This window comes from Geotrypetes seraphini, chromosome 7, assembly GCF_902459505.1.
Source record: "Geotrypetes seraphini chromosome 7, aGeoSer1.1, whole genome shotgun sequence".
NCBI lineage: Eukaryota > Metazoa > Chordata > Amphibia > Gymnophiona > Dermophiidae > Geotrypetes > Geotrypetes seraphini.
In genome coordinates, this window is record NC_047090.1 from 116,775,688 (window position 1) to 116,799,172 (window position 23,485).

The window sequence follows — 23,485 nt, forward strand, 5'->3', positions numbered from 1 at the left end:
GTGGTTGCATCTACAGCCTCAGCACCCTGGGGTTGTGGGTTCAAAACCCGCGCTGCTCCTTGTGACCCTGGGCAAGTTACTTAATCCTCCATAGCCCCAGGTACGTTAGATAGATTGTCAGCCCACCGGGACAGAGAGGGAAAATGCTTGAGTACCTGATTGTAAAAAACCGCTTAGATAACCTTGATAGGCGGTATATAAAATCCTAATAAACTTGAAACTTACTGAAATATTTTTTTGTCCCGACAGTCCTTGACTGAAGGGAAAGCAAAAAAATACAAGAGAATGTTAAGAGCGCCTTGAGTTAGCCAGTATAAAGTGATCCACCAAGTAATCTGCTGTGAGGCCATGTAACACCTTGCAATACACTAATCCAAATTTAAAGATAACTCTATCCTCAACTGGAAGCCAGTTGTCATTTGATCTGACTTTTTTAAATTGAAAATTAATCTTACAGCAGTATTTTGGATCATTCGCAATCTGTGAAGGTTTTTTTGAAGGTCTGCGTAATAAATAATATTACAGTAATCCAAAGTATTGAGCATCATAGACCGCACTAATAGTCTAAAGGAAAAGGTATCAAAATATGATCTGATAGCGTGCAATTTCCACAATGCGTGAAAACTTTTTCGAACCAAATAATTGGTATGTGCTTTCATCGATAAATCATGATCCAATATGATCCCTAGAATCTTAATTGTGGGACTAAAGGGATATATGATTCCACCTAATTCCAAGCCCTGTACTAACTTCTTTTTGCTAGGGGTGGCCAGAAAAAATTTCATCTTGTCTTTATTAAGTTTTAATTTAAACTCTTCCAGCCAATGCTCTATGGTAGAAATTACTGTTGAAATAACCTGATGGAATTGGAATCACAACAGTTAGGAATATGGGTGTTGACGCTGTATCAGAGGTCTTCTTCTTCCAAGAAGGGAATTAAGTGAACTGTAAGGTCCTGATTATATCAATGGCACCTAGATTGGCGGCACCTTGCCATTTTCAGCACAGAACATGTTTTAATTGACTTATTTGGTATAAAAATTAAAAAGGCCATTAAAAGCCAATTAACAAAAAACAATTTAAATTCCGCACTGAAACCATCAAGGTGCTTACTGGTGTCTACATGAAAAGTAGGCATGGTTAGGGGGCAGAGTTTGGGCATGGAAAACGTTAGCTGCCAGTATTTTAGGCCAAGAAAAACTCCAGCCTAATATACCGACACCTAACTCAACTTAGGTACCAGTAAGAGCGATTGTACAAATGACGCTTAAATTTGATTGCATTGGGGTAGACGCCTTGTATAGAATCAGGGCCTATGGGCTTAATCTCTGGGCTATAGAAAGAACACTATGGAGGCAATTCTATAATCGGGCGCTTCCATTTAGGTGCCCAGAGGGCAAGCAGTAGAAGCCTATTCTATAAAGAAACTATGTGCTTAAGTTCTGTTTTAGAATACTAGTGAAACCCAGTATTTGTATGTCTAATATTTAGGCATCTGCACTTACACCAACCAGAACTTACCATATTCTGTAAATTATTTGTGTAAGTGGGTGTCACGGTTATGTCCCAGCCATGCTCGTCCTCTATGTACACTTCCTTTGCAAATATTTGTGCTGATTATTGCTATTGAGCTGAACTGATGAATGCATCCACGCCAATCACATACCTCAATGCCATTTTGTTTCTATTTTGATCACCGTACCTGCTCAGACATGAAATGTCCATTCTCCACCAGGCTCTTCCCTGCTTTCTGCATGTCTTCATAATTCAGCCACTGATTATCAATTTCACTCTTGTATTCCTTGTGGCGTTTGACCAGCAGTTCTGCCCCACCAATGTCACTTGCCAGCTCCTCAGACACCACCAGGGCGTGCATCTCTTTGGCCCAGATCCTGTAAAGGATTACACCTTTTTTTGGCGCTTATTCGTGATAAAAACAGGTCTAGTCTCAAACTTCCAAACTGTGACCTGGATGTATTCTACAGTGTTCCATTAATGCAGAAAAATGTCCAAATTATAAGCTGCCCTAGTCACCCCCTAACCCCCCCCCCCACCTCCAACATGTACCCTTTGGATTTAGACGCACTGCAGACAAACAGCATAGAAAACCATCTAAAAATGTGTTTCGAAAATGGCAATTTGGATATTTTAGCAAACAAAATGTCCAAATGCTACCTTATGCCATTTTATGGACATTTTTCTTTTTTGAAATGAGCCCCATTGGGTGCCTATTAAGGGGTTTCCTTTGTATTGTGATGAGTATCATACTAGGTGAATGTTCTTTCATGCTTCCTATTATGGTTCCATTCATAGTCTAATGACAGTTATATTTTTGTTAAATGATTCATTTGAGGTGCTGCTAAATATTTACATTTCTGATATTGTTTCTAGGATTCAATTTGCTATCTGTACATTTATCTCACTGATTATATTGATGCTTATAGTTAGTGTTTTTATATTCTTATTTGTACATCATTTTAGATGAATTTCTTATAAGAGCATAAATATATGGGGGATGGAGAAGGGAAGGGTAATGATACAGCATAATAGTTGTGCATAACAGTTCTTGAGACATTGATTCTCTATTCAAATGTTCATTAACTTATTTCAAGAAAAAGATTTAAAATAAGAATAGCCATACTGAGATGTAATGTATGTGTCTCAGTAATATAATATGAGACTAGTTTTCAAGATTGGTAATTATAAAGTCCGTATATGCTCCTTAGAGAGATCCATTATAACCTCCATGATTTGAAGAGGCCAGTAATGGTGACCAAAGGTTCATGAAGGACATATACTGTTTGTTTTCATTATGGATATTATGTTGGTTCATTGACCTTCCTCTTATCCTTGTGAAGATCAATAACACTGTATATGGTCAATGTTTTTTTTTCTTATTTGTTGTAATTTCATATTTGTTGTACTTAAAAAATCAATAAAATGTATTGAACTTAAAAAAAAAAAAGAATAGCCATACCAGGTCAGACCAATGGTCCATCTAGCTTACAATGCTGCTTCCAACAGTGGCTAATCCAGGTTACAAGTACCTGGCAGAAACCCAAAGAACAGCAACATTCCAGGACAGATAAACAGCATACTCCAATTGTGGAAATAATTTGTGACTATTATGCAGCTTTTTTGCATTCATTACCATTTAGAGGAAACGAGGAATACTGTATACAAAAAGTAATTTGGAAATTATGTTAGTGTAGTTGTGGGATTTTTTGAGATTAGGGATAGCAGGAGGTATACCTGATTAGAGCTGGAATAACATTATGTTATAAGATCTGGATCTGGATTAACATTATGTTTGGATTAGGATCTGGAATAACATTATGTTATAAGAGATCCTATAATCTGAGTAACAAATGCACTATGATATACCTACCTGTTTTAATTAAATTTGTGAGCCAACAACAATGTGTTTGGTTTTTTTAAAATGTGTTTTAAGTTTGGAGTTAAGTCTCACTTCAACTCGTGATTAATTGAATTCAAGCCTTCTGTGTGCTTGGTTACATTCTGCTCTTAGGTACTTTTTATCAATTACAGGGCAAGCAGTGGCTTCCCCCATATCTATCCTGCAGGAACTTCTCTAAACCTTTATTAAACCCAGCTACACTAACTGCTCTTACCATATCCTCTGGCAATGTACTCCAGAAGAGCTTGACTATTCTTTGAGTGAGAAAATATTTCCTCCTATTTGTTTTGAAAGTATTTCCATGTAATTTAACTGAGTGTCCCCAGGTCTTTGTACTTTTTGAAAGAATGAAAAATCAATTCACTTTTAACCAGTCTGCATCACTCAGGGATTTTGTAGACCTCAATCATATCCCCCTTCAGCCACCTCTTTTCTATGCTGAAGAGCCCTCTTTAGCTTTTCCTCATACGAGAGGAGTTCCATCCCCTTTATCATTTTGGTCACTTTTCTTTGAACCTTTTCTAATTTCGCTATATCTTTTTTGACATACAACAACCAGAATTGAACGCAATAATCAAGGTGAAGTTGCACAAGGGAGCAATACAGAGGCATCATAATATTTTTGGACTTATTTATCATACCTTTCCTAATAATTCCTACCATCCTGTTTGCTTTTTTGGCTGCAGCCAAACACTGGGCAGAAGTTTTCAGATCTTTGTCTCCTAAGGTGGACCCTAGCATTAAATCAATCAATAAATGAAGGACATCAATGAAGAAGGAACCATTTTCGCTCTTCTTTGATAAAGGTGATAAAAGGTTAAGGTATTCTCAGCTCAGGTTGATTCTGAACACCTTTGGGCATTTAACCTCAGAACAGTGGTCACACTGGCTTTCCCTCTGACATCACTTCCTGGTTCCATGACCTGGAAGTGGTTTCAGAGGGAGCCAGGCCAGAGTGAGCAGCGGGCTAGAGTAATTGCTTGCACTAGCGAAGATTTTAAAGAGGTACAGGGGGGTGAGGAAGGGAGGGTGTGAGCATGGTGGGGGTGGGGAGAAAAGATGTCAGTGCCCCCGCCAACACAGCACCTGGGGCAATCTGCCCCCCCACACTGGAGAGAGTGTAGAACAAAACAGTATCTATTTGCACCTACATCAATTCTCTGCAGCTACTGAGGAAGATTTGGACCTGTTCTGCTTGGCCCAGTCTTTCCTTTCTCTCCTGAGTCTTCCTGTACAGATTTGCCCAAGTTTCCTCCACTTCCTGCAGCCTCTCTGCTATATTCTTTTGGACTGTTGGGTAGAGCTGGCTCAGATACTGTGCCTCCTTTGAGATCCGTTCCACTTCCTTCCTGATGGCTGCAAGGTCCCTCTGGAACAGAATGTGGCAGAAGACAGCATATGAAAATATTTCCATTCCTTGGCTTCAAAGCTGTGCCATTTGACTTCAAAAAATAAAAGGTTATGATATACTTATTTATGTTTCTTTTTTTCCTATTGCCAAAGCTAAATCAAATTAATAGTTTATTCAGAAATGAAAGATAAATAGCTCTGGATACAGGAGTCTGTCATATAGGAAGATATGTATGCAGTTTCTAAACAGAGCAGGACTTAATCCTGGCCTAGTCCTGACATGGAGCTGTTAAGTCATTCTAACCACATGCCAATGAGATGCAACAGGAGGCTGATGTACAGGAAGAAATGGGCTGCTGAACCAATCAGTTTGAAAGCACATAGTCCAGTACTTACTTCTAGTCTCTCATGCTGGCTCAGGAGAGTCTGCACCCCAAGAAGATCATATGTGTAATTATCTGTATCCACCACAGCCTCTTTCTCTTGCATCCAACTCTTCAGATTGTCAACATTATGGTCAAATTTGTGAACCTGATGGGCTATTGTCAAGTTCTGAAGGACAGTAAAAGAAGAGAATTCACAGCACAACTTCTGAATCAGGAGAATCCACGGTACCAGTGTTGAAGGACTATAAATCAGAGCATTCAGATCAAGGAAAGTCTGTTCTTCAATTATACAAAAAGAGGAAAAAAAATAACGAAAACATAGAATTCCACAAAGGTGGGAGACAGATAAAGGTTTTTTTAAAAAATGACAATAAAACCACAGTATTTATGGAACAATTCTGAGTCACCGAGAAAGAAGTTGTTAGACGGATGAGTATATCTGGAAGAAGTTTGAAAGCAGTGTCTGACAGAAAGTAAGGGCAGATTTTTACCTCTCCTCTGCACTGAATGGCTTGGCTTAGTGAATCCCATATGGTGTTGACCTCATCCACTTGCTTCTGGATCTCTGTCAGATGGCGGGGGGATTCTTTCATCAAGCTGGATGCTCCCTCATTTAGCCCAAGCATTTTGGTGTATCCAAGAGTCTTGGTTTCATTCATAAAATCTTCAAATTTCTTTGCTAAAATCTACACAGCAGAAATCCCATGGTCATTGAATGGAATGGTGAAATTACCATTGGTTTACCAACTTATGAACATCATGCGAGGATTATACTATAACATAACATCATGCTTATTAACCGCGTAACCGTAAGTTCAATGCGGTTTACAAAAGACTATGTGCTATACTGCCTTCATGAGCAGGACAATAAAGGAATTTATAAACAATCATAATAAAAGTAAAATAGGAAGACTTCCAATTACATCACTTGATCTAGATAGCCCAAGCAGTCCCTTTTTATCAGTGGTGGTATCGTGGATAAATTCTGTGGGAAAGCAAGACAAGAGATGTCATTGTTCTGAAAGAGACTGGATTGCAAACTGTGAGAAACTTGGATAGAGTCTGATGTGAGGACTAAAGAATGACAAGGAGACAAATTTGTCCCTGTCCCCACAGGAACTAAATTTCCCTGTCCCTTCCACGTGAGTTTTGTCGCTGTCCCTGCCCCATTTCTGTAAGCTTTGCCTTAACTGCACAAGCATCGAACACTTATGATTTTTAAGTGCTTGAGGCTTGTGCAGATGAGGATGGAGCTTGTAGGAATGGGGCAGGGATGGGAAAATGAGTTCCCATGGGGATCGGGAAAAATTTGTCCCCATGTCATTCTCTAGTGAGAACTTTCTGATAGTAATCTAGTTCAATCTCTCAAGTAAATACACTATGATAAAGGAGAGTAATGCAGGATATCATCAAGCACCTACAGGCAGAAAGAATGAAGTATCATTCTACCCATTTGGTTTGCAATGTATAATTGAAGGCCAGAACCGTGGCAGAAGTCACTAAAGGACTGACGGGAGCAGGCTTCACTAATGTGCTGCAAGCAGGAGAAAGCAGACAGAAAGCAAAGTCACTCGAGAGACTGCAACGCATGTACAACCCTGCTCTCATCTTCTGCCTCAGCCTTTATGAGGCAGTCATTGCGATACAGATGGAACATGATGCCTTCTCTATAAAGCAGTGCTGCTGCCACCACTATGACCTTTGAGAATATTCTTGGAGATGTGGCCAGTGGCAAAGGTAGGGCCTGAAACTAATAGTGATGCCTAAGAATTGCAAATTGGAGAAACTTATAATGTGGTGGTCAAATAGGATTGTAAGATATGCTTCCTTGAGATCCAGAGACATGAGAAACTCTCCTTGGTGCACTGCCACTATGATAGACTGCAATGTCTCTATCCAAAAATGTGGCATCCTCTGTGCCTGATTAATACCATTTAGATCAAGAATAGAGTACAATGAGCTTTCCTTCTTTGGCATGATGAAATAAATAGAATACCTGCCTGTTTCTCACTGGTTTAAGGGAATCAGAATCATGGCCTCTAACTCTAACAACTTCACCAGGGTGTATTAGATTGCCACACTTTAGCAGATGCTTGATAAGGTAATACTAAAATTAATCTGTGTGATAGTGGGAGAACTCCAGCTTGAAGCTGTGCTTCACCATTTCCAACACCAACTCATTGGATGTTATCTGGGTCCCATTCCTTGCAAAAATCGGTCAATCAGCCTCCTAATTTCTCAAGTGGATCTGTCGCCCATCATTGTGCAGACCTGGAGTTTCCTGAGACCCTGGCCAGCTCCTCTTCTATTGAAATGAAAGGCAAATGCTATTGACTGAAACTTAGAGCACTGATGGATCTGTGAAGATGGCAATGCCTCGCGTCTCAAAAATTTGTTCTGCTAGAAGCTGCACATGAGGAAGCCTTGGGCTTGTCCTCCACAAATCTTTGTGGTTTTGCTTTCCTTATGTCCTTCACCAGCTTTTCCAGGTCTTCACCAAATAGCAGCTTCCCTTGAAAGGGAAGCCTGCTGAGCCAATGCTTTGAGGCTGTATCTACCTACCAATTTTGGAAGCAGAGCAACCAGCATGCTGAGACAAAGATTACCATGCTTCTGGTAATCTTGAATAAGATGATGCTCGAATAAGAAGGCATCCACTACATAAGACAGCTCTACCTCCAAGTGAGTGGACTCTTGTGGACTAACCATTCTGCCTTTTAGTAGCTTGGAGTGTAAATGCTGTGCCCACAACGAGCAAGTTCTGGAAACAAAGGCACTCAAGACTACTGCCTGAAGTCCTAAGGCTGCCACATTGAAAGCCTGCTTCAACACTTTTTCCAGCTTTTAATCTTGAATATCTTTCAATGCCAACCCACCTTTCAATGTGTATAGTGGCCTTCTTTATAATTGCCACTGCCAAGGCATCCACTTTGGGCTGCTTGAACTTCTTTTCTTCTGGCACCAGAGGATAGAACTTGCTCATTACCCTTCCAACTCTGAGCCTAGCCTATGGAATATACCACTCCACTGAGATCAGAGCCTGAATACCCTGATGCACCAGAAAGGCTTAGATTTCCTATTTCCTTCCATGATAGAATCTCTTCCACAGACTGAATTCTGTATATGGACTTCAGGGATGCTCAACACCTCTGCCCAAGCAATAATATTTGGCAGCTCCTCTCTCCAGGATACCCTCACTACTGTGAGGTTATCATCTTCTCTCATTGGAATCTCTCACTCTTCTAAATTGAGTCCCAAATCCCCTCTAGAGGCCATACTAAGGACACGCTGTGCTCAGATTCACCAGCCAACATGACTGACTTGAAAACCCAGTTAACTACTGCATCTAGCCTAGGTCCCTTAAGCTGACTTGGCCTCTCTGAATCCTTAACCCCAGAGAGCAGATCTTCTTAATGCTGGTCTCCCTGAGCCTTCTTAAAACACAAAAAAGCCCTATGAGCAAGTAGAATAAACTGAAGAGAGGGAGTAACCTACTTCCATGGATCCAAACTCATTGTTGAATCTCTTAAGGATTCCTCCCCTTACTGCAAGGCCTCTCCTACCATACCTTCAGAAGACAATGCTTGAAGGCCACCAGAAGAGGTAAATGACAAGATGGTCACTTGTCCTACTATTCTTGTGAGAAGAGGTATGGCTGTGAGAGGAATGTGTGCTGATCATTCCCTCCAGAGCTGCAGCCATCTCTTTTCCATCTAAACTGCTGCCAGCCAGTCTTCCTCCATGGTCCAGCCATCCTGTTGTCCTGTTGTGGCAAGAACTGCGCTCCTTAGAGGTGCCCCAGTGGCCCTGACAGAGCTTCCATCACCATATGGTTGAGCAGGTGGCAGCAATAACTGTTTCCATGATCACAATGCCTGCTGGCAAACCTCATCAGTGCTGCTCTCAATGCTACCCTAACCCCAGCTTCTCAGTGCAAAGCTACTCACCAAAGCTGTCCGGGGCCCAGGCTCTCACTGTCAGAAAATATACAGCCCCCACACCTGTAAGGTGTTTCTAGCACAAATCCTATGCACTAAGGCTGTTACTTCTTGCTTTGCTCCTCTAGTTTTTGTCTTTTCTTGCCTTTTTATAGCACAAAATACTCAGAGCAAACTGAGAAGGGGAGGGAGGGAGAAATTACAAATCGGAGCCTGCTAGCCTAACTGCTAGGGCCACAATCCTCTAGGTATTCCCACAGTCATGGTCCTCACTGTGGACCCTGAACTCTGTCTCTGCCTAAACTCTTGGTTAACCAGTTCTCCAACTGGTCCAGGAGCTAAACCCGGTCCAGAACCACTGCAGAATATACCAGTCAACCATCTGCTAGAAACTGAGAAATACTGCTGAGCTATAACTGCATGGTGCCCTTTCTAAGCAGAGCTTTCAAGTGGTTGGTCTCTGTCTCCCATGTGCTGGTTTGAGGCATAAACCATTCTGGTTCTGGACTGGTCTGGTACGGACAATGAGGAAAGAAGTTTTACAAATGTTAGCTTGCAAGAGAGCGTAAACTGACGTTTTTTTGGTAAATCATTTTTATTAGTAAGGGTTCAACAAGAGAACGAGAACGACCCAAACACCAAAGTACAGATGTAAATACACAGAACCAATGCAGGTATATAAGATAACAGTACATTCTCCACTAACAGCTACAAATGAGACAAGAAAGACAGAGCAGTTGGAAAAGTCCAGCATCGCCTATCAAACTGATGCTAAGAGATAACTGTTACACAACTCACAGACAAAACCCCCACAAATGTCTGTATTGTAACCCCTCATTACCTGGAACAGAAACTTGTAACCCACTGTGCCTATCAGCTTATGCCTAGGATCCTAGGACAGGCAAGAGGCTCACCCACTGCCAGAGGGAGAATGGATTTACATTGCTCCAGAAATACTCATATATAGTTACTTAAGAGGGTTAAATGCCATACATATGAGTGTCAGAACATTTATCTTGCCAGCCTGTAGTAGAAACCTCTACTGCAACTTTGTGAAAGCCAGTGTTAATTGTTTTTTTTTATTAATAAAAACAATTAAAAAATTAATTTGCCGGTAGGCACCTACCACTTCCAGATAAGCATCTACATCGAGGCGCCTTCTAGCACCTACTGGCAAGTAGGCATAGTTAGGGGTGGATCTGGGAAAGAGACTGGGCGCAGATTGAGTTAGGAGCCGGTAGGCACACTCATTTAGGCCAAGAAAACAATGGCCTAAATGGCAATGCACCTAAGGGTTCAATGCCTGCTGGGGCCTAAGAACACTTAGGCACTGCTAGGCATGATTCTATAAATGGTGCCTAGTGGTTGATTGACAACTGCACTAGGAGTAAGAATCAGGGCCTAAATGTCCAAACTCAAATGTTGCAGTCAATATCTGAATGCAATGCTGACCAGAGTTTAAATATCAAGGGGATAGAGACTAGGAGGGAAAAAGCAAGCTTTTACCTCAGCATCTTCCAGGTCCTGCCCATAGTCCTCAGATTCGGCTGCAGCCTGTCTGTTGGACAGCCAGGCTTTTACTAGCTCACTTTCCCTCTGGAGTTGGTACAACTTGCATTGTCTCCTCAGTTGTACCTGCTGAGTTTCACTTTTCTCCAGGAGAGAATTATATTCTTCAAGAATGGTCTGGAGTTTTGGAATTACAATGTCACTGTAATGGAGAGCAACAAATTAAAAAAAAAAGGATCCCATTTACAAATCCAAATGCTGCTATGCTTTTGTGATAATTTTTACTTAACAACTTTGTTCTTCAACCTCGGCAAACCAAAATATGTTTCCCGTACACAATAAGAATCAGTATTATCTGATATAAATCCAAAGTGGTTGCTTCAGAAGCCACTCCACATATCAACACCAGCATTTACACATGTTAATGATCACATACTTATGTAAATAATGATTTCAGACAGCCGTTATTTAAACATGGAGATCCATACCATGCGGAGCCTTCAAGAGATTGGGATAGGGTGTGCCATGGGAATATACATATATGGGAAGAAGTAATACCAGCTCAGAGGCATACACAGATTTTTAAGAAGTGTTTATTTCAGGCAGGACTTTACATGAGGAATTAAGGGTGTTGTTTAATTCTGTCTCAAAAATTTTTACCTATTTAATTGGTGACACTCAGTTATATGTATATATCTGTAAAATGGAATGGCTATATCTAAAAGAAGTGGTGCTCATTTTTTGTGCAAGTAACTTTATATTTGTAAAATGGCTGCTCCCACTGGGCATGCCAACAAATTCACAAACTCTCCTGAACATCCTTAAATGTACGTATTTTACAAAAGGCTGCTTTTGGCAAAGCCTTTTGCAAAATACCACCAGAATTCCAAGCTCAACACTGTGTAAAATAGGTCCTGAAAGTTGTGATGGTCTCCACAAAAGCATGTCATGAATGCCTTTATTACTTACCTCTCTGGGTTTTCATTCTCCATAAGATTTTGGCCTGTTTCTCTCAATTTGACAATTCGAAGCATAAAACTCTCCAGGTCCAGCTTGGTGGCTTCCATTTTCCTCAGATGTGCCTGTATGGAATCTTCATTCTTTCCATAGTCAGAGGTCTCCAAGTCATGACTTCTCTCCACCATCCATAACTCAGCCTCTGAAAGCTGTGGCAAAGAAGCAATGAATTTTCTACTAGCAATAAAAAAGCTACACTATAATTTCACTAAGTCCATCACCATCTCTTTCCTTCCTCATCTATTCTATGCTTCTAAACTGACCTTGTAAAGAGCTGAGAATTGAGGCGGAGGGGGAGGGGAGAGAGAATTTTAAATACTTTGCTTAAAGTTGTGGTAAAAACAAAGGAGCAGAGACTTCAATATGCAGGAAAAGTCTAATAGTTAAAGCATAGAGCATAGGCTGGTAAGTCTGACTTCTGTGGTAAGTAAATTAATGGAAATGCTTTTAAAACAAAGAATAGTGAAGTTTCTGGAATCTAATGGATTACAGGACTGAGGCAACATGGTGTCACTGGAGGCAGGTCTTGTCAGACAAATTTGATCAATTTCTTTGATTGGGTGACTAGAGTTGGATAGAGAGAAAGAGCTAGATGGAGGTGTATTCAAATTTTAGCAAAGCCTTTGATACTGTTCAATACAGGTGTCTAAAATAAACTGAGTGCTCTCAGTATGGGGCCCTTAAGTGATGAACTGGATTAGGAACTGGTTGAGTGGAAGGCAAAAGAGGCATAGGCGTCGAACAGGGGAGGCCACAGGGGCTATGGCCTCACCAAAAATTGCTGGCTACAAATACCTCTTGCAAGGCTGCAGTAGTGTACCTAGGCAGGCGGAACTCTCATGGGAGCGGCATCTTGCTACCAGCCAGCGTACCTGCTGGTTGGCTCTCTCTGCCACGTCCCTTCCCCATCTGCCCCGTCGCCTCGTGTCTACCTTAAATTTCTTGTAAAAACACAGTGCCTCCCTGCTGTTGGCCCTGGCATCTTTTCTCCACTGTGAGCCGCCCCAGTGGAAACAGGAAGTTGTCAGAGAGGGTGGGCCGCAGTGGAGGGAAGACATCGGGATCGAAGGCAGGGAAGAGATTCAGGGGAGGGGCAGAAGGGGGAGAGAGAGATGGATGACTTAGGGAGAGCAAAGGAAGGAGAGGAGAGATGGACAGGGAATGGACTGGGGCCGGAAGGGGGAGGGAGGAGAGATGTCAGACTTGGGAGGAGGGAGTGGAAGGGCAGAAAGATGTTGGACTTGTGGGAGGGAGAGCATAAGAAAGAGATGAAGAAAATGCTTGGTTACAAGGGTGGAGTAAATGACAAGGAGGGGAGATGCTAAAAATGGTGGATCCATATGGGAGAGTTGTCAAGGAGATAAGTGAGCAGAATAATGAGTATACGATGGTAGAAATGTGGTAATAGGGAAGCAGATAAAAAGGAATAGGAGGATGAGAAAAGTGAAACCTAGGTGATGAGAGAAGGAGATAGAAAGTTGATTAGATAAAAAGTGAAAAGGAATAAAGCAATGTTCCCTCTAAGCTGCGTGGCCGCACACCTTTTGGTAGCAGGCCACACTGCCAGCACACCAGTACCTCTGGCCATATTCTGCTGCTGCTTCCTATGGCTTTGTGAAGAAAGAAGTGCGGCTGGAAAGAAGGAGGAGGAGGCCTACTTTGGGACATTGCTGAAACAAGGCTGCCCTGTGAACTTCTAAAAGCTAAGTTACTCAGCATTTCATATTCTGCTCTTTTCACTGGTTTTCAGCATTATATCTGCTTAATTTCTCTTCTCCTCCCTGTTTCTTACTAAAAAAAAATATAAAAAAGCACAAAAAAATAAATCCTTCTCTTTCCTCTGTTAAATCTTATTTCCTCTTCCTGCATTTTTGTTTAAAATACTGTGTTTTAGGTGGTATAGAGCCTATATTTCTGGTGCCTGTGGCTCAGGGTGACTAAAGTAGGGAAAATCCTGTTATAAATCCTGTGTTTTAGGGTAGCACTGATAGAACCTGCAGTTTTGTTTAAAATACTGTGTTTTAGGTGGTATAGAGCCTATATTTCTGGTGCCTGTGGCTCAGGGTGACTAAAGTAGGGAAAATCTGTTATAAATCCTGTGTTTTAGGGTAGCACTGATAGAACCTGCAGTTTTGTTTAAAATACTGTGTTTTAGGTGGTATAGAGCCTATATTTCTGGTGCCTTTGGCTCAGGGTGACTAAAGTAGGGAAAATCTGTTATAAATCCTGTGTTTTAGGGTAGCACTGATAGAACCTGCAGTTTTGTTTAAAATACTGTGTTTTAGGTGGTATAGAGCCTATATTTCTGGTGCCTGTGGCTCAGGGTGACTAAAGTAGGGAAAATCTGTTATAAATCCTGTGTTTTAGGGTAGCACTGATAGAACCTGCAGTTTTGTTTAAAATACTGTGTTTTAGGTAGTATAGAGCCTATATTTCTGCCTTACTAGTAGTCTTACTTATAGTCCCACCAACCCCAGGGACCATTATTCATATATAGAGACCCATATAATCAGGACTACTCAAATCAAGTCACTTCACAACCAATCAAGATGACCTTTATTCTATGCAATCACTGTGGTGCTTTAATTCCAAGACATACTATTTGGAGGCTTAAGGCTTGCCCCATCTGTCTGCAACTTGCCAGTATTAAGGAGGAGCTCTGCAAATTTAAACAGGAATTGAATACAATTAAAGCAGCTTCCATCACTCCACAAAATCATACCAACTTACCACCTCTACCTCAAAGAATAAAACAGCCCAGGAGTAAATGGGTCACAGTAGGCTCAGGAAGACTGCGACATGTAACACAGAAACATCCACCTTCACTAATTCTACAGAATTCCTTCGCTCCACTAGTGCACTGCGATATTCAGGAAAACAGAAGGGAGGTGGGACTGGAACCAATGAAGGTAACTCAAGAGAACAAGCGCACCCTAAGTACAAATAAAAAAGCCCAAAACAGAAAACTATTACTGTTGGGGGATTCCATCATCAGAGGCATTAACCTTGGAACACAGGGCGAGGAGACCAAAATAGTGAAATGTCTTCCAGGATCCTCAGCTACCAGGAGTTCCAGGCAAATACTGACTATAATTAAGGAAGAAACTAAGGATTTTAACACTGATGTTGTTATCCATTTGGGAACAAATGACCTGGCCAACAACTCCACACTTGCAGCACAGAAAGCTTTTCGGGAGCTTGGTGAGGGCGTGAAACCTTTTGTAAAGACTTTAGCTTTTTCTGAAATACTGCCTGCATATGGAAAAGGAGAGCAAAGAGTGAAAAACACAGAGGACTTTAATAGATGGCTCAGAGCCTGGTGTCATCAAGAAGGCTTCAGGTACATAGGAGGATGGGGAAATACATGGAAGGACAAGAAGCTATATTGCACTGATGGGCTACATATTACTACAGCAGGAAAAAGAAACCTTGCAGAGAAATTTAGATAATATTTTTCTAGGCATTTAAACTAGAAGGTGGGGGTGGTGTATGTACGAAGGACAATTATAGAGACCACCCCCAGCAAAAGAAAAGATGTGATAGTAGTAAAGGCTGCAACATAAGCAATATCAGCAACTCATTTCTTAGTATTGCAACGGAAAGTGAAACGACACAAAAATCCATACAAAAAAGGAGATTATTGCTGAAAAATAGCTGGAAAGCGATGACCACAAATGCTCGCAGTCTAAGCAACAAAGTTCATGATCTGCAAGCCCTGATATTAGAGGCAGATCTAGATATTGTTGCTATCACAGAGACATGGTTCAGTGAATCACATGGATGGAATGCAAACATACCGGGATATAATCTTTTTAGGAAGGACAGAGATGGTCATAAAGGTGGAGGAGTAGCTCTCTATGTAAAGATCAATATCCAAGCGACCGAAATGCAAGGGACCTGGGGAGAGGAAGAAGCGATATGGATTGCTCTGAAAAGAGAAGATGGAACTTCTATCTACGTGGGTGTAGTCTACAGACCTCCGACTCAATCGCAGCAAATTGATAAGGATCTGATTGTGGATATCCAAAAGTTTGGAAGGAAAGAGGAGGTTCTGCTGTTGGGAGATTTCAACCTGCCGGATGCGGACTGGAATGTTCCGTCTGCGGAATCGGAAAGAAGTAGGGAGATTGTGGATGCCTTTCAAGAGGCTCTGCTCAGACAAATGGTGATGGAACCCACAAGGGAAAAAGCGATACTGGATCTGGTCCTCACAAATGGAGAGAGTATCTCTAATGTTCGAGTGGGTGCTCACCTGGGTAGTAGCGATCATCAAACGGTTTGGTTTGATATAACGGCTAAAGTGGAGAGCGGCCGCACGATACTTAAAGTCCTAGATTTCAAACGTACGGACTTTAATGCAATGGGAAAGTACCTGAAGAAAGAGCTGTTAGGATGGGAGGACATAAGAGAAGTGGAAAGACAGTGGTCTAAGCTGAAAGGAGCGATAAAAATGGCTACGGACCTTTATGTGAAGAAAATCAATAAAAACAAGAGAAAAAGGAAGCCGATATGGTTCTCCAACCTAGTGGCTGAGAAAATAAAGGCGAAAGAGTTGGCGTTCATGAAATATAAAAAAAAACCAAGAAGAGGAGAGCAGAAAGGACTACAGGGTGAAACTGAAAGAAGCCAAGAGAGAGATACGTTTGGCGAAGGCACAGGCGGAAGAACAAATGGCTAAAAATGTAAAAAAGGGAGATAAAATTTTTTTCAGATATATTAGTGAAAGGAGGAAGATAAAAAATGGAATTGCTAGGCTAAAAGATGCTGGGAACAAATATGTGGAGAGTGATGAGGAGAAAGCAAATGTGCTAAACAAATACTTCTGTTCTGTGTTCACAGAAGAAAATCCTGGAGAAGGACCGAGATTGTCTGGCAAAGTTACACGAGAAAATGGAGTAGATTCTGCGCCGTTCACGGAGGAGGGTGTTTATGAGCAACTTGAAAAACTGAAGGTGGACAAAGCGATGGGACCAGACGGGATCCATCCCAGGATACTAAGGGAGCTCAGAGAGGTTCTGGCGAGTCCTATTAAAGACTTGTTCAACAAATCTCTGGAGACGGGAGTGATTCCTGGGGATTGGAGGAGAGCGGATGTGGTCCCTATTCATAAAAGTGGTCACAGGGACGAAGCAGGAAACTACAGGCCGGTGAGCCTCACTTCAGTTGTTGGAAAAATAATGGAAGTGTTGCTGAAAGAAAGGATAGTGTATTTCCTTGAATTTAATGGGTTACAGGATCCGAGGCAACATGGCTTTACAAAAGGTAAATCGTGCCAAACGAACCTGATTGAATTTTTTGATTGGGTAACCAGAGAGCTGGATCGAGGACATATGCTAGATGTAATTTACTTGGATTTCAGCAAAGCCTTTGATACAGTTCCTCATAGGAGGCTATTGAACAAACTTGAAGGGCTGAAGTTAGGACCCAAAGTGGTGAACTGGGTCAGAAACTGGCTGTCGGACAGACGCCAGAGGGTGGTGGTTAATGGAAGTCGCTCGAAGGAAGGAAAGGTGACTAGTGGAGTCCCTCAGGGTTCGGTGCTGGGGCCAATCCTGTTCAATATGTATGTAAGTGACATTGCTGAAGGGTTAGAAGGAAAAGTGTGCCTTTTTGCAGATGATACCAAGATTTGTAACAGAGTAGACACCGAAGAGGGAGTGGAGAATATGAAAAAGGATCTGCAAAAGTTAGAGGAATGGTCTAATGCCTGGCAACTAAAATTCAATGCAAAGAAATGCAGAGTAATGTATTTGGGGATTAATAATAGGAAGGAACCGTATATGCTGGGAGGAGAGAAGCTGATATGCACGGATGGGGAGAGGGACCTTGGGGTGATAGTGTCCGAAGATCTAAAGGCGAAAAAACAGTGTGACAAGGCAGTGGCCGCTGCCAGAAGGATTCTGGGCTGTATAAAGAGAGGCGTAGTCAGTAGAAGGAAGAAGGTGTTGATGCCCCTGTACAGGTCATTGGTGAGGCCCCACTTGGAGTATTGTGTTCAGTTTTGGAGACCATATCTGGCGAAAGACGTAAGAAGACTTGAGGCGGTCCAGAGGAGGGCGACGAAAATGATAGGAGGCTTGCGCCAGAAGACGTATGAGGAGAGACTGGAAGCCCTGAATATGTATACCCTAGAGGAAAGGAGACACAGGGGAGATATGATTCAGACGTTCAAATACTTAAAGGGTATTAACGTAGAACAAAATCTTTTCCAGAGAAAGGAAAATGGTAAAACCAGAGGACATAATTTGAGGTTGAGGGGTGGTAGATTCAGGGGCAATGTTAGGAAATTCTACTTTACGGAGAGGGTAGTGGATGCCTGGAATGCGCTCCTGAGAGAGGTGGTGGAGAGTAAAACTGTGACTGAGTTCAAAGAAGCGTGGGATGAACACAGAAGATTTAGAATCAGAAAATAATATTAAATATTGAACTAAGGCCAGTTATTGGGCAGACTTGCATGGTCTGTGTCTGTGTATGGCCGTTTGGTAGAGGATGGGCAGGGGAGGGCTTCAATGGCTGGGAGGGTGTAGATGGGCTGGAGTAAGTCTTAACAGAGATTTCGGCAGGTGGAACCCAAGCATAGTACCGGGTAAAGCTTTGGATTCTTGCCCATAAATAGCTAAGAAGAAAAAAAAAATAAAAAAAAAATTTAATTGAATCAGGTTGGGCAGACTGGATGGACCATTCGGGTCTTTATCTGCCGTCATCTACTATGTTACTATGCATGTCTTAGAGCCTGCCAGAACACAGGTACACACCCTTGGCAGGGGGCATGAACTTGGGACACAGAAGGGAGAGAGAGAGAGGGATGTGTTGGGACATGGGAGGGAGGTGAATTGAGACATAGAAGGAAGGGAGTGTGAAATTTGGAAAAGGAAGGAAGGGGGAGCATGAACTTGGGTCACAGAATGGAGAGAGGGATGTGTTAGGACATAGAAGGGAGAGAGGGGGCACAAACTTGAGACAAAGGCTGGAAGGAAGGAGGAGGGGGCACGGACTTGGGACACAGAAGGAAGGGGCATGAACTTGGGACATAGGATGGACGGAAGAAGGGAAAGAGATACTGAGGTGAGGAGGGAATAGAAAGGGAAAATTGTTGAGCATGGTGTGAGTGAGAGGGAAAGAGATGGTGTGCATAGGGAAAGGAAGAAAGAAGACAATGTTGGGCATAGGGAGAGAATTGTTGGATATGGTGGTGGGAGAGGAGTGAGGTAGAGAGACATGAGAGGGAGAAATGTTGGATGTGGTGGTGGAGAGGGAACAGTGGGACAGATGGAAAAGGATGCAAGAGGGAAAAATGTTGGACATGGTGGTGAAGGGAATGGAGGAAGAGATATGGAATGGAGAGGGGTGATAGAAGAAGAAATGTTGGTCTTGAGGCTGGTGGGAAGGGGCAAAAGATGCTGCACACAATCCACGGAATAAGACAAGGAGAAATGTTGGATGGGGCAGTAAAGGGAGTTGGAGAGATGCAACCTGGATCTCTCTCTCTCTCTTCTCACTCCCTATGCAGCAAGGGAGGGAATGAGAGAGAGAGAGAGAGATGGTGGGCAGTGAGAGAGAGGGAGACGTTGCACATGGAGGTGGAAGAGAGAGGAAGAAATGCTGTGCAGGGGTGGAGAGGGGAAAAAGAGTGTGCTTTGTGTAGTTTAATTTTGTAGTTTAATTTAATTATGTATTGTTAATAAGATTACTGTATATTGTGTGTATATGAAAAATGAACGGAAGAAATGGCATTTATAATTAGCACTGTATATACTTGAATATAAACCGAGATTTTGGGGTCAAAAAATGTCCCAAAAATGGAGGTCTTGGTTTATATTTGGGTCAGTGAGACCAGCCCCTTCCCAAACCTGTTTGCAAGCCTCTGCCAGGCCAGTCGTGAGACCTGGTAGTCCAGCCTCTTGACCCAGCCAATTCTAATGATTGTTATCTCCCTCCCACGTACCTTTAGTTTCCCTGATGGTCCAGCAGTACTTCACGACAGGTGCGACCTTTCTTCACTCCTGCCTGTGCAGAGCCGCTAAATAATTGGCTGCCACTAGCGGCTCTGCCTGTTTTGAAAAACTGGAAGTTACATCAGAAGCAAGGACTCTGGTGGCAGAGGGAAATCCCAAACAGTTCTATGCATGCAGATTGGCGGCAGCAAGGCTCTCTCCTTCCTGGGCATTAGTATTTCTCCTCTCCTCCCTGGCAAGGCAAAAGCAGCGGTAGCAAATGCAATTCACTACCCTGCCACTACTCCGGGTGTCTTCTCTCCATTCGGCCGCCCAAGTGGAAACAGGAAGTTTTCACTGAGGGCGGGCTGCAGTGGAGAGAAGACGCAAGGAGTGGTGGCAGGAGTGGATTGCTACCGCCACCGGAAGCACGTTGTACAGTAACGTCAAAATAAAGGTAGTTAAAGCTTTCCAAACTTTGCAAGAAGCCATCAAATGCAACTAAGAGCACTGGCAGATTTGGGAAAACTACATTCTTACCAGTACTGATATAGGAGTTTTCAGAAGCTATTAAAGCTTATCACTGACTTATGGATTTGCAAGACAAATACAAAGATATTCTGGTGAAGGCAGTGGTGAATGGAATAGTTGATCGAAAGGGAGAACTGGTAACAAGTTTGAAGGGGAAACTGCAGGAGTTGTTTGGAAGATTGACTGCTAGAGAGACAAATGATGGAGAAATCTGGAAACTATATGCTAAACTATACGACAATGGAAAGAGTGATAATGAAGATGACAATGAAAAGGCTTTACACTATCTCTCTAAGGCACATAAATGTGAGACCCATTGGAGTGGCTGGGACAAGGACATTTCCTCGTTTAAGATAGTTATAAAAGGAGCAATTGAACTTGCACATGTGGCAGTGGCATGCAGTAAAAAGAAATCCAACCATCAGGAAGCTGTGAGAATTCTCTCTTCAGCACGACTTAATCTCCAAGGATTATCTTCCAAAGCAAAGCAACTATTCACAGATGTTGGAAGGAGTGACGTCTGCGTCGAGTTAGCTAATGAAGTCAGAACAATGGAGATCTTAATCAGAGAGCTCCAAGAAATGAGCAATCAACTAAGAAATCCTCAATGAACAATTGAGCTTCCATGAATAGGGGAATATACATTTATTTTCTGGCTAAAATCTTTAATAATTGTGCTACACCACAATAAATATTTTGTGTACCATTAAAAAAAATTAAAAAAAGGTAGATGGAGGGAGAGGGGAGATGGGGGAGTTGGTGGACTGGAGGAGAGATGAGGAGAAGACAGATGGGAGAAATGAACTTGGTGGAGGGGGAAGATGGATGGTGGAGGGGAGAGATGGACTTGAGGGAGATCATGGAGAGGGGAGATGGAGGAGGGATAGAAGAAATAAGGATCTAAAAACAGGAGAGGGAGAAAGATGGGGGGGTGGATAGAGATACTGGATAGGAGGGTAGTTAGAAAGAGAAAAGGACGAACTGGTGGGGAAGGAGGGAGAGATGCTGGGTAGTTGAGGGTAGTTGAGAAAAGGAGAGATGGTGGATCTGTGCAAGAAACCCTGGCAAGCATGTTATCAGAAGACGTTTGTTGCAGAGCCTGGGACCAACATGATTTGAAAAATGACCAGACAAGAAAAGGTAAAAAAAAAAAATTATTTTCTGTTTTGTGATTATAGCGTGTCAGATTTGAAATTTGTATCCTGCCAGAGCTGAGCTAGGATTTAACAGAGAGAGGAAAAGTCTTTTTTGTTTATTTTGTTTACACCATAGCACCAGTGTGGATAGGAGAGGGCAAAGGGGGTGAAGAGGCTATAATATAAATTCACCAGGATGTTTGGGAAAAAAACACCCAATTGTGTAGGAAAATCGAATTGAAAAATTGATTCGATAGGCTGAATCGAATCAAAATATTTTTTCCTGAATTGGGCAGCACTACTGGAGCGCCTTTGAACATGCACAGATGAGACGCAATGATGTTGTGTGTATGTGTGCAATGTCATAGTGTCGCACATGCTCGGAGGCCCCCTCAGATGAAGCCCCAAACTCAGGCTTTCCAAAACCCAGACAAACAGCTGGGTTTTGGAAATCCATCTGGGCACCTGGACAGTCCTCTAAAAAGGGTTCCCAGATATCCGGGAAAACCCGGACATGTCCTCTTTTCACAGGACTGTCTGGGTGTCCGGAGGGATTTACAAAACCCAGCAGTTTGTCTAGGTTTTGGAAGGCCCTGAGCTTGGGACCGTGTTTGGAGGGCCTATGTGCATGTGTCAATGTGATGCCATCACACACATGCACATGGATTTAGGTCTTCCAGACGTGATCCTGAGCTCAGGGAAGGAGACACAAGGTTTATGAGGGGATGGGGGACAGGGCAGTGCTGGGGCCAGAATATGGCACGTCCAGGTGTCCTTTTTTTTAAGAGGAAATCTGGTAGCCTTACTCCGGTTTGTGATTCCTGACTCTCAAAGCCAGTGCCTATAGTGCTTAACCCGAGTGGTATAGACAGGCGCAAATCTCCACTGCTCCTCTCAGGTGTTCAGCTTCAGGCCATAGGCAATAATGAAAGGGATGATAGGATGATAGGAGAGAATCCAAAAGACAATTTTGGCACCACAAGCATAGCGTAAATCTTCTTTGAGGGTGTAGCTGCTGCCACTAGCCCACCCCTTCAGAAAATCCAAGAGCTATCTTGGCTTCTAGTAGAATCTGCTTACAAAACTACCAGAGAAACAATGACTTGGGTTCTGACAGTTGCTGGACCCAGCAGGTCAGAATATTGTATCAATTCCCTTTGAAGTTCCCTAGCTCATGCAGGTGCAGAGAGAGTGCAAACAGAAACAGTCAGAATGCAGCTCTAGTAGGGTTGCATAAGGCTGCAGAAAAACCATAGCACCGATAATGAACTGAATAGCATATCAGCATACATGTAGGGTTACCAGATTTCATCTGTAAAAAAAGAGGACACGTTCTGTCCCCCAGCCGCATCCTGTTCCACCCCAACCCACCCCATTTTGCCCCAAGCCCCACCCCCACACAAACTTTGTCTCTCTATCCCCGAGCTCAGGGCCACGTCTAGAGTCTCCGAGCAGGTCAAGTCACGTCCGTGCATGCTCGGAGGCCTTCCAGATGCAGCCCCAAGCTCAGGGCTTTCCAAAACCCAGACAAACTGCTGGGTTTTGGAAATCCCCCTGGGCATCCGGACAGTCCTCCAAAAAGAGGACATGTCCAGGTTTTCCCGGACAACTGGTAACCCTATAGATTTGTGAAATTGCAACCTAAGCTCTCTACATTCCTGCAAGCTGTTAATAAGTGGATGATGAGTTTTAAGTTGGCGTTGAATATTGCTAAGATTGATTTGATGCTGATTGGAAAGGATGAGGATTCTAGATGGCCAAAATACATTGAGATTAATAATGTGAAAATCTTAGTACATAAGTGTCTTAAAGTAATAGGAGTTTGGCTGGACTCTACCTTGAGTATGAAAGAGCAGGTGGTCAAGTCTGCTTTCTTCCAAATACGGCTACTTAGTAGGTTAAAACCAATGCTGTGAAACTATGATTTTCAGATTGTAGTTCAGACAGCCATCATGCAAAAATCAGACTATTGTAATGTGCTGTATTTAGGGATGATACCTATGAGACGCAAGGCTTTACAGACTGTTCAAAATGTGGCTGCATAATTGATTAATGGAGGGAGCAGATTTGACCATGTGGCACCTTTGCTGAAACAGCTCCATTGGCTACCAATCAAATATCGGATTGTGTATAAAGTTCTTGTGTTGAATTTTAAAGTATTACATTATGAGATACCATGGTATTTGACTCAGGTATTGAAAGTGTATCAACCATGGAGACCCTTAAGGTCGGAGGGGATGTTATGATTGGTTACTGATGGGCTTGC

General features: G+C 42.5%; 1 protein-coding gene across 3 annotated transcripts in view; it reads right to left on the bottom strand.

The window, feature by feature from the left end:
• The window catches only part of SPTBN5 (spectrin beta, non-erythrocytic 5), a 349,132-nt gene that overhangs the window by 34,130 nt on the left and 291,517 nt on the right, over positions 1-23,485 (bottom strand). For all 3 annotated transcript variants that reach the window (XM_033951049.1, XM_033951047.1, XM_033951048.1), the window contains exons 56-61: positions 11,571-11,767; positions 10,599-10,803; positions 5,646-5,840; positions 5,165-5,320; positions 4,570-4,787; positions 1,703-1,892 (exon numbers count right to left, since the gene is read on the bottom strand). In XM_033951049.1, the coding sequence (XP_033806940.1) occupies positions 1,703-1,892; positions 4,570-4,787; positions 5,165-5,320; positions 5,646-5,840; positions 10,599-10,803; positions 11,571-11,767 (1,161 nt within the window). The remainder of the gene's footprint in view (positions 1-1,702; positions 1,893-4,569; positions 4,788-5,164; positions 5,321-5,645; positions 5,841-10,598; positions 10,804-11,570; positions 11,768-23,485) is intronic.